Here is a 12,801-nt window from a genome sequence, read left to right on the forward strand (position 1 = left end):
ACGACTTACGAAGATAACAAAAACTGGATACAGAAAGCACAAGATACTCTGGAGACAAACAGGGGAGGCCTATGTCCAGCAGAGGATCGAGGGAGACTGATGATGATGATGCGTCGTAAAAGACTTATAAAGTTTTTGAAAACTGTTACTTACTTTTTTTCCTAGATATAACTTCGAGTTTGTAAGGTTTTCCGTCCCAGGTATGACAGCCCGACATTCCCGGAAAGCATATTATAGCCAAAAACCAATGGGCGTTCTCGTTAATGGGAACTATTACGAAATCCTTCTCGAATATATTGACGTTTTTGCTCCATTTCTTGACTCTAGCGTGGCGTTTTTGTGCCGGTGATAAGGTCGGATCTAGTTCACTTGGCTGAGATTTCCTAAAACAAGACCAGAAACAATGTAGGTCACTGTAGGTGTGTAACATGTAGGTCACTGTAGGTGTGTAACATGTAGGTCACTGAAGAATGATCGAAATGTTTATTAAGCTGTCTTAATATCTGACCAAAAATAACAATAACTTTGAAAAATTATTTTTGGTTATAAAAATAATTTTTTAACCTTTTTTGCTACAAATGGTGATAGTATAACTCTTAAACTTTTATTTGGTATGCATGGAATTGGCGTATCTTCTTTATTTTCTAATATTTTTGCAAACAAAGGTCTCTGGGATAAAGAAATAGAATAACTTTTAAACGAATTGATGGATCGATCTGAAATTTTGAGGGTTTGTTAAGGACCACAATACTCAATTTTGGGCGTAATAACAAGCATTTAGATTGATTTTTTACAATAGTTATACACAATTAACGATTTCGCTTTATCTTGCAGTTTTCAAAGCAACAAATTAATTTTACAACTTTTAGCAATCGCCATTTTATAACCTTTTTTGTGTTTTAAAAGATAATTTTGTAATATCACCTCAAATTTAAACTTAATGGTAGGCAAAAAATCGAAAAAATGGCATTTTTTACACTAAATTGTTAATAATTAAAAAAGACACCGAAATCTCTGAGAAAAAGTATAGGCATTATAGGTTTTTTATATATAATATATAGGCTTATAACTAAAAAAACTCAGATACCTAGATTTGTCTCAGTCACCAACAGGATATTTTTTGCTATTTCGCTGTACCTACTATTCATAATGTATAAGGATGAATAAAGGACTATGATTACAACATACACGTTAACAATACAAATATGAAACCGTTATCTTGAAGTTATTCTATCTAGAATTTGAAAATTTTAAAACGTTAAAAATAAAAATTAAAATAAGACAACCGGCATATATTCAAATAATGGGACAACCGGTATAACACTTCTATTATAATATACGTTTGTTTGTCACAACTCCAAACAATATTTACGATCAACATATTGTTTACTGAGACGTCTGAGACATGCTGTATATAAAACGAATATTTAATTAGAAATTCTTAAATAAATTCCATATAAAAAGTTTGTAATCACTTTGGTTGATTTTCCAAAACGGCAACAATGCCATTTCACTGATACGCGACCTACATTCCATTGAATAAATTTACATAATTTCCCATCAGATAAATAAAAGCTGCGGCGTAGCCAATGTGTACGTGATTTCGTATATTCGACAAAACGGCCCGTCACGGCAACACCGGCGACGTTGCCGAACGTGAAAAATTGTAGAGGTATCAAAGAAATGGCGAAAACGCCAGGTGCAATATGCAGTATACAGATTGTCTAACTTGAAAAATTACGAAATGGTATTTTTGTTATCTATTAAAAAATCGTTCTCAGTAACTGTGGAAATGAAATGGGATAGGTTCTGAGTAAAATGAAAAATGTAAAACTCTTTTTTTATCTCTGCCTGGAGCAACAGATGAGTGCAAAAACCACCTTTTAGTGGAAATACGAAATATTAATATGAATATTAAAAAAATATACTAGGGTAAATGGCAATTAACTTTGCAGTGAAAGTCACAATAAATCAAGGAAATACGTACATCAAGATAAAAAGATGTACGAGAAGAGTAAGGTGTACGAGAAAGATGTACAAAGGGACAATTAGGAAAATGGAGCGCACACAAATAACAAGTTAGGCAGATGATCTGATTTTAGTAAAATATTGAGATACTACTACGTACAAAATGAAAACTTTAAAACTTTGGATAATGAAATATCGTGAAAAGTATTAATTTTAGTTGTTTACGATCGGTACAAGAGAGTAATGGGAAAATACATAGAGATGCATGTAGTACAGTTGTAGTGGGTTGGATGAAATGGAAGGAGGCAATTGGTGTGTTGTTTAATAGGAAGATTCCGATTAGAATAAAAGGAAAATTCAATAAAATTGCCATAAAACCAGTTATGATGTACGGAACTGAATGGTAAGTGTTAAAAAGCAAGAGGAATAACGAATCCATGTAAAGGAAATAAGAATGCTTAGATGGATGAGTGGAGTGACGAAAAAGGATAAAATTAAGAATCGATATATCAGGGAAAATCTAGGGGTGGCACTAGCCGATGCCAAAGTGAGAGAGAAATATCACGAAGAGGACATAAAGGAAATATTGAAATGCAAAATAACAAATTCTACTGAGTTGGTCAGTAACGATATTATAAATAAACATGTAAACATATTAAATATATAAACATATAAAGATATTAAATATAAACATTATAAACTGGTGGCGAAAGTTATAAATCATAAAGCAACAGAGCTGAACTACTAATCGAGCGAAATCCAACATTAACTGACATACAGAAAAATAGAAAGCAGAGAAAATGTGGAGTGTTACCCCGCTGAAATCGGATGAATAGAGCTCTTAAATAAATACATAATTCTGTCCAGAAGTGTCAGATATCTACCTTATTTGTCTGATCAACAACAACAATAACAACAATATGGACTCAATATAAACGTAAAGAAGACAAGAGCTCATGATAATTATTAGCAAGAAAGACTTAACTTAATGTCAACGAAACTCCAGTAGAAAGAGTGAAACTCGGCATCATAATAAATGAAGAATGGACCAACAACAAGGAGATAATACGCCGCATTGGAAAAGCTAGATCCATCTTCAACCGGATGGGGGCCTTGAATGAAGGAGAACCGAAAGGTTCTGACCACCATCAAATCAAGAAATTCTGACACACTGTGCGAAATGCATACAGATTAACACTAAGGAGTAATGAGCGAAGTGATAAACGAATTAGAGAACTAATAAATGTGAAGGAAACACCAAACGACGAAATAAAAATCGAAAATGACTCTGGTATGGACATATACGAAGGATTGATGGGACAGGAGTATCGCTAAGAACTTTGAAATGGAAACTATACTAAAAATGGCTAAGTGGAGAAAAAGACCAGAGTCAAATAACTATCACGTTTTAGGACAAAAAGACCATGCTGTACGAATAGGATTTAGATTTATTAAACTACTGGGCAGAACACGTCGCCAGATTATCAGACAACCAATGGGCAAAACGTATTGTCGAGTGGATGTCACTAAGGAGCATAGGACCCCCATCAACCAGATAAACTGAGGACCTGAAGCGTGTTATCAGTAACTGGATGGAAACTGAAAAAGACAGACAAATGGAAAGAGCTTAGGGATATCTATGCCCAGCAGTGGACGTGTAAAAGTTGACGATTATAATGATGACTACATGTTATAGAAAGAAGACAGCGAAATTAATGTGCAGGCGAAAGAAATATGAGAAAAGTACGATTAGTTTTTTTTAATTTTATTTATGATTTACAATTATCTTACGATTGCGTGATATACACAACTTAAAGACGAACTACTTCAAAAGCTAATAGTATTTTAAAGTCTTAAAATGACCTTGTTTAATTTTTCCAAAGTTTCTGTTTTGGGAAGGAACCCCGCACTGAGAATTGAAATGTCCAATGAGATATGTCTAATTAAATTTGTGGTTGATTTCCAAAAAAGAGAATAATTAAAAAGTAGAAATACATAAGCAAATACCTTGAGACAAATAGGTATCTACTAATTATCAACTTCCCGTTTTTAAATTGAAAAGCTATTGATGGGCAAACAATACGTTGTAAAATAATATGTCGACTATAACTTTATTACAATTCAGCAAAATTTCTAATTATATATTAAGTTAATTTTTTTCCGCGCCCCGTATAAACGTCTTCAAATAAAATTATATAAAATAAAAACGTCACAAAAATAAAATTAATCTCAAATATTAATCCAAAATAACTAATATTATTTAAAAATTACAGCGAAAAAGTAAAAGTAATTCCCCTAATTGTTTTTATTTACGGAGACGTCCTGTATATCAGTTCACCTTCCCATTCGATCAGCTGTAGGTAAATAAATCCTCAAATATACATATTAAGCGGTGTTGCCCACCCGTCAAAAATTCCGAGGCGCCGATGAAATACACCGCGCGGCAACAAAATAATGTAAATGACCTTATTAATGGCGACGTTGCCGCGAACTTCAGAATTTCTGGATTCTGGGGAAAATATATTTTCCATTGGAACGAATTGCCATGGGATAAAAAAAAGAAAATTCGCGACGTTGTCATTGACTAGGTAATTAACAATTTTTGCGAAGGTGGTAATTTTAATATTTATATGAATCATTAAACAAACATTCCAATCGATATTTTATCTTAATGTATTTTTTAGGTTAACTATACCTAGTTTTTCCATTTGATCAAATTCCCATTGGATAAATGTATCTACCGTCAAGCTGTCAAAATGCACATTGGTTGTCAAAATGACTTTGTTTTTCTGTCAAACTGTTTGCAATTTCTTGCTCTTAACTATTTTTTTCTTATTAAGTATTATTTTATGAGTAATGAAATTGAAACTTTAACAAAATGTTCTTTTCTCTATTCTTGATGTACGTTACTTATTTTTTCCTTTTTTATATTACCTACTCTTCATTCCAATATAGCTGGTTGAATGTAAAACTATTTAGTTTCAACTGTATAGAAAAAAACCTTTACAAACTGAAATTCCATAAAACGACTTTCCATATGTCTTGCACACTATACTTCTGCTACGACAAAGATTTCTTGTTCTCCTTTTCTTCTATTTTTTTGTATATTGATATTTTTTTATTTGTTTTAAAAAATGTTTATTATTAATTTTTTGAGAAAAACTTTTTGTTTTTCCATTAAAATGTACAAGAAAATGTAAAATAAACAGCACTGGTTAGTTTTTTTCAGTTTCTTTATTTTATTATCGTATTTGGAGACTATACCTTGTTTTTAAACTAGAAGGAGTAGATCAAATTTATCGCGCTGTAATGCTTGTTTGTAATATGTCTAACCACAGGCAAGTTTACTCCACTTAACTATGAAACTTTGACACTATTGACATTTATGAAATTTTGACACTATTAACAATTAAAATTCACAGGTTAATAAAGTTATATCGGCGATTTTTTGTGTTTTCTGCGTTATTTCTTTAATTTTTAGATTTTTAGTCTGAATTTATATAAAAAAAAACATTTGTTTTTAGAACTCTTTAGCGACGTATAATATAATATTTATGGATTAAAATCAACTATTTTCAATGGGAAATAAGCCACAATTTTACCAAAAAAATGATTTTATTAACGTTTCGACGCCCAAGTCGGGTGTCGTTGTCAAAATACAAAATAATACTAAATTAAACAAAAATGTTGTTGCTTAGTAAAAAATTTGAAAATTATAAAAGGAAATAGCTTCAAAACAACATTTATTGATTACCCTCGAAGGCCGACGTGATCAACCAAAAAAGAAAATGAATCTGGTTATTTCTCTAGTGATATTATTGGGTATGAATGTGTCTTTTGAGTTAACCTCTCCTAGTTTAAAAACAGGGTTTTTTATAGCACTAAGTAAGAGATTCGAATGCAAGGACAGGCTAGCTTTGTTTACTTTAAGATTGACGCTATACTTGAGTCGCTTAAAAGATGGAAACCAAGGTCGCGTGATCACTTAATGCAAGCATCGGCCGGTCGTTCCAAGCCAGACCTTGTAAGAACAGTTTACACCGTCATTATTTGTGTTTCGCAATTCCGCTGGTGAATTTCGTTAGGCAGTGCTTAAAATTCGGGTTTGTTGGGCGGTGTAAACGTGGGAAAAGGGAGAGAAACGTTTCAGAGTGCGTGCCGTTCACGTGATCAGTCCATCTTTCCAGCAGCTAGACTACAGTCTATAGTTTTTCCCAAAAGGAGTAAAAAAAATTAAATCAAAGACTTGGAATAATATACTGTTTATATACTGTAGGCTATTTTTCTCCCCGATACCCATTCTCTCCGATCTTGAAACTTTTTTCTCCAGTTTGCAATTTCCATTTTTGATATATCCTCTAGCAGTTGGTCTTTCCATCTACTTTTTGGTCATCCTCTTGGTCTGTTTATTGCTGGTGTCCAGTTCGTTGTCCCCCATAATTAGTGCGTCTTCTGCTCTTCTTTGTATGTGTCCAAACCATCTCACTCCTTGGACTTTAATAAATTTTACTATATCATCTCCATCGGTTATATTTATTATTGCATGGTCCATCAGTCATCTACATTTTCCTTGTTCTGTCTTTATTGGGCCGTGTATTCTTCTCATAATGTTTCTTTCAATTGTTATTAGTTTTTCATCTTTTTTAATAAGACACAGTACTTCCGCTCTATATGCTATCACCGGTCTAATGCCGCTTTTATTTTTGTCCTTATTTTTTGCGCAGGTTTTTGTCTTTTAGTTGGTGATATTTTCAATAGTTTCTCGCTTTAATTCTTTCCCGTATTTCTGCACTCCTTTCATTTTTGCTGTCTACTAACGCCCCCAATTATTTAAAGTGACTTTGGAATTTATTTTCATCGATTTTTATTTCTGTTATTGTGTTTACATCGTCCCTTATACTTAAGTATTTTATTTTATTCTGATTGATATTTATTCTTTTTGAAGAAAGCATTGGTCATTTCTATAAATGAGTTGGTGCAATTATTGCAATTATAGTTAGTTCCATGTAGATGTTTTTTTAAATATAGAAAAGATATTAGAAGCGCTACAAGAAATTCCATGGAAAGATCAAGCGGCAATAGTAAAAAAGAAATACAAAAATGTTTTATTCTGGAGTTACCAAACAGGATCATAATGGTACAGCTTTCCTAATTAACATTAAACTAAGGGACAAGGTGATAGATTTTAAAGCAATATGGGGAAGACTACCTTATATCAGAATAAAGAACAAGCAATTTAAATTCATTAAAGCATATTTATGTTCCGAATGAGAATGCCAAAGAGGAAGGCTAAAATGATTTTTACGAAAAACTCGAACAGATAGATATAATGAAAATACGTATACTAAAAAAGACATATTAATTTTACTAGGCGATTTCAACGCAATGATAAGAAAGAAAGACATAAACAAACAAATATGTAGCTGGTAAGGAAACTATCCACACAATTACGAATACTAATGGGAGAATGCCGTGTTAACCTAGTAGCAGCAACAGACAGGTTTATAATAAGCACACACTTCAAACACAAAAGAGGATAAGGTAACATGGCTAATAGATGTCAGAGGATAAGGTAACATGGGTCAAGATGTCAGGTCGTATCTTGGTGCAAATGCAAATTCTTACCAATTCCTATTATAGATAATGGATTTTGGGAAGAGCTGTGACCTTGAAAATGTCACAAAGAATATAACTAAATATCTCTTTTCTTACTCAGATTCTTTAAAGTCTTTTACAATATTTTGGACTCGAAAATATTTAAATATATTATTAAGGTATTGGATTTTGGCAAGAATTATGACGATTTGATTTAGTATAAAATTTTATGTGAAATTTTCAAGGTCATAGCTCTCCCAAAATCCATTACCTATAATAGGAAATATGGAAATGAAAATAATTAAAGACACAAAGAAATACACACAAGAAAAAATTGGAATGTAAGGAAACTAGAGTCGGATATTGTCTGAGACTATTCTAAAAATTGTCTGTATTGAGAAAGACTATTCTAAAGAGTTGGAAGCAATAGCAAATTTAAAAATCTCGAACCCTAACAACATCGAAGAAACGTGGAAAGAAATAAAAGGTCACATTTCGATAGCAGCAGAAAAAGTAATGGGATATAAAGAAATAAAAAGGCAAAGAGAATGGTACGACGAAGACTGCGAAACAGCAACCAGGGAAAAACTTCTAGTACGAAAGAAATGACAGAAGACAGATAGAGAAGAACATTGAGAAGAGTACAGGGGAAGAAGGAAAGACTCGGACGAATGCTGTACAAACAAAAAATGATCTGGATTGATGAATAGACATAAGAGTTGGAAGTAGATAACAAGAATAATGTTAACAATGAGTGTTTAACCCTTTCGCTAGCGATCGAAGAGGATGGAACTCGGCTAGGAGCCTATTTGTTGAACGGCACCTGACTGAAGTAACCGCATCACTCGCTCGTGCGTGAACGGCACCTGACTGAAGTAACCACATCACGCGCTGGCGCGTGATTGGCAGCGAATGGGTTAACTCTTAAACTTTCATTTGGAATGTATATAATTAACGTATCTTCATTATTTTTTGGCTAATGTTATTCCAAAAAAGGTCTGTGGGACAAACAAATAAAATAATTTTTAAACTAATTGATGGATCGATCTGAGATTTTGAGGGTTTTTTACGGACCTTCTTCTTCTTCTTCTTTTAGTGCCTATTCGTTTCGAATATTGGCGATCATTCTGGCTATAATTATTTTATCAACTGATGCTTTAAATAGATTAGTTGTTGTTGTGGAGAACCATTTCCTCATGTTCTTTAACCATGATATTCTTCTTCTCCCAATTCCTAGCTTTCCGAATACTTTACCTTGAAGAATTACCTTCAGTAATCTGTATTTAGTGTGGTTTCTCATTATGTGTCCGAGATATTCTAACTTTCTCCTTTTAATGGTATACATCACCTCTCTTTCTTTGCCCACTCTTCTTAATACGGTCTCGTTGGTAATCTTGTCCGTCCATGATATCCTTAGGATTCGCCTATATAGCCACATCTCGAAGGCTTCAAGTTTTTTCTCCATTGCTTCAGTGAGTGTCCAGGATTCAACTCGGTAATACAATATTAAGAAGATATAACATCGTAGGACCTTATTTTTATCTCCAGATTAAGGTTGTGGCTTTTAAAGAGTTTGGCCATGTTATTGAATGCACTCCTTCTCTATTCTACATTTTATTTCTTGTGGGTGATCCCATTGTTCGTTTACTATTGTTCCAAGATAGTTATACTGTTTTAGTCGGTTACTGTTACGGACCACAATACCCAAATTAGACATATAATAACAAAAATCAGATATTTTTGTCACAGTCCTGAACAGGGTCTTTTTTGCGTATTTTCCCGTACTACAATAAAATACTTTCACTGGAACATTCTGTTTGCATCTCCGATAGGGTAAGAATTTTTCCACCTACCTCTACCGAAAGTATACTTTTCCTGACCTGATTGTAGGGAGCAAAGTCGTACTTTTCCTCCCTAGGGAGGAAAAGTAAAAGTGACGTCATGGAATGTCATACACTTTAACGTTTATTTATAGAACACCTTCTATTTTGTAGAACGGTAAAAAACAGTAAATTGTTATTTAGATTTAATAATGTTTACATTAATAATTTGACTTATACTTGACAGTTGACAGTTATAATGTACCTACTAATAAATTTTGTCAGTTAGTTATTCGCGGTGTGCAAGTACTTGGAAGGGAAACGAGAAACGACCGTGCGCGAGTCGCGGAGAAATATTGCAACTATCTTAAATAATTCATATTGTCAATTGAAATTGTCAAATTGACGTATATTTCATACCGTCTGTCATTGAAGCAGAAAAATTATATATTGCTCCACAATATTGATATGATATGCAATTATTATATAAAGGTAAATTTAATTAATTGTATTTTGCTTGCAGTACTGCATTTTAATAACTAATTTTATTTACTACATACAATTGTTTACGTTTGCATAACATAACCTGCATCTTATTTTTTCTTCTTAATTTTTTTTGGACTATGGCCTTGACAATTATCCAGCAACCAGGACTAATATAATTGGCCAATATAATTAAAAGTGCGAATAAAAGTACAGAGCGTAGAAATAGAGGTCGCTTTGCCGAACTTGCACGGTCCCAATAGGTCTGGATCCCGCGTATGAAAAAAAAGTTGATTAATAGCAAGCTGAAAATTTGATAATAGCTTAAGGGTGTCTAGTCGGACAAACTTTGATATATAGGAACACTGGAACAGGGGAAGTTTTAATTGTGGAATAGGTTAAAAATTTGGAACCGTCCACGAAAACGTCACATGTATTTTGACCGACAGAACTTCCAATTGATTTGTTACCCTTTCATTAAACTCTCATGCAAAAATCAGGCTGCTATTTATAACCAAATGGGAATTATAATGAGTGGAACACGTAAAATATGTCAAATGACAGGAATTATGACAGGTGATAAATAGCAGTCTGATTTTTGCATGAAAGTTTAATGAAAGCATAACAAATAAATTGGAAGTTCTAGGACAAAATACATGTGACGTTTTCGTGGTCTGACCGTTCCAAATTTTTAACTGGTTCCACAATTAAAACTCCCCCTGTTCCAGTGTTCCCATATATCAAAGTTTGTCCGATTAGACACCCTTAAGCTATTAACAAATTTTCAGCTTGCTATTAATCAACCTTTTTTCATACGCGGGATCCAGGCCTATTACATAAATAAATTATTTAACAAGCTGAAAATGCGAGCATTATCATAACGAAAACTTTGTTTATTTACGTATTTTAATTCATAATATGGAAAATTGCTATTATGAAAAGTAGTTTAGAATTAATAATTATGTTTTAATGTGCAATTATATCATTCTAATTTAAATGTTATAAACTATAAAGGTAGTTTACTCTTGATCGAAATTCATATTTTTTATATACCTCGTATAAAATTAATAAAATTTTACATATGATGGTTGCATCATAAATCTTAGAACATGAAGAGCTTTTTATGAATGACTTTTCTTCGTCAAATTAAAAATAGAAGGTATCCATAATTTGAGAAAAATCTTCAAATATTTTTTTCCATTATAAGGATGTAATTGCCATCAGACCATAATTTCAGACCACAGGATGTAATTGTAAAGGTTTATCAACATCCAATATTGAGATCAAGACATATTCATTTAATTCTTAAATGTACTAGAAACAAAACCAAAACATACACATTTGTTTACATTTTAGTAGGTGACCTAGATTTGTTAGAAGCACCAGTTTCGTATGTCGTGGTCAAGCTGAGTCGGCAATATATTTGTTTATATACTTATATACGAAGGCATCGTGATTTTCTAATTGATTCGTTAATTAAATATCATTCTTAATCCAGATGCACTCGCAGATGGTTTTACTTTAAGCACACCAACTAGTTACTAGCGTAATAGTGATTAAATAAACATATTATGAGTACTTAGTGTATTCCTACCCCTAGCGAGGTTCATCTCCAGAATACGACAACGTATTCTATTATATGGCGATCCAAGACCAGGGACGAGCACGGGAACTAGCAGTTTGAAACGAGTATGGGAGGAAAGTCGTCCAAGGATGAACTCCAGGAGAATGGAGTAGTGAACAGCAACTTCATCGTCAAGAGTAAGGACGTCAAACCCGATACGGAGCTGAAGGTGCTGCTTTACATAATTACGGCTGTTCTGATTCTTAGATTGGCGTGGTCACTATGGAAGGCCCACAGAAGGAACCTCAAAAGGAACATCCATAGGGGACTGGCGAGATCAACAGCGAACATTGACGTTTAAAGTGTGAATTGACCTATCCTATTATATGACCTGAGAGAGACGAACTGGACTTCTGAGGTAGAGAACAGGAAGAATGGCGATGGAGAATTGGAAAAAACGGAGGAAATTTGGGGTAAAGTACCAATCCCCATATTAACATATTAATATATGACTATATGGACAATATGGAGTTGGAGAGCAGCCACGCAGTAGCAGACGTCGACAAGGACGAAGGTTGGAGTCTTGGGTCCAAGCCCAGCTGCAAGAGGAACCATGGAAACGATGGATAATGGTCAATAGTGAATGTGAGTAACTCTTAAGCTATTTTTTTCATTGCATACAGTCTCACATACACGTATAATTTTCTTTTATTAAATATAATGTAAATACATAAAATTTTGGGATAAATTAGGATTAATTATTTTTTTAAATTTAAATACATATTAATTAGGTAAAGTTTTTAATATTTCTATGTAGAGTAAATGGTAAAGTAGAGTATTGAATAAGTTAAATTACTGTTTCTACAAAGACTAACTAAGCTTTCTTAACTACAAATAGAGATTATCTATAGAAGTTTATATTTTTAAGGATAAAACAAGATTTTTTTTGCAATGCGTCAGCACATAAAACAATTAAAAGTATTTTTAAAACTGTCTACAATTACATAATATGCATATAAGTGTCTAGTTACATGAATATACTATTTATTTACATGTAGAAGCGAGGAGAAAAAAAATGCAAGATAATGTGCGTATGATATTTATATTTACGTTCGATTGACCGTGAAAGCATGAGTTATGATTATGAAGGAATCTGCTGAAAAAGCAAAAATTTAAATGGACAATTGAAATTATATACAAGGAAATGTGTAGAAAAACTTTTTGCGATGAGTCAAAATATTTTAATTGAACATGAATCATGAAAGTTAAACATGAAAGGAATATTTTATTGAAATAATTTCCACGGAAAATGTGAGTTCCGAAATAACGAAGACTAACGAAAAAAGAATCAGGATTTAGAGATTTTTTTTT

General features: G+C 32.8%; 1 protein-coding gene across 2 annotated transcripts in view; it reads right to left on the bottom strand.

Moving 5' to 3' along the window:
* LOC114342259 (uncharacterized) overlaps positions 1-12,801 on the bottom strand; it is a 75,958-nt gene that overhangs the window by 20,249 nt on the left and 42,908 nt on the right. For both annotated transcript variants that reach the window (XM_028293396.2, XM_050654850.1), the window contains one exon: positions 154-383. In XM_028293396.2, coding sequence (XP_028149197.2) covers positions 154-383 — 230 coding nt within the window. The remainder of the gene's footprint in view (positions 1-153; positions 384-12,801) is intronic.

The sequence above is a fragment of the Diabrotica virgifera genome, chromosome 1, assembly GCF_917563875.1.
Source record: "Diabrotica virgifera virgifera chromosome 1, PGI_DIABVI_V3a".
Classification (NCBI taxonomy): Eukaryota; Metazoa; Arthropoda; class Insecta; order Coleoptera; family Chrysomelidae; genus Diabrotica; species Diabrotica virgifera.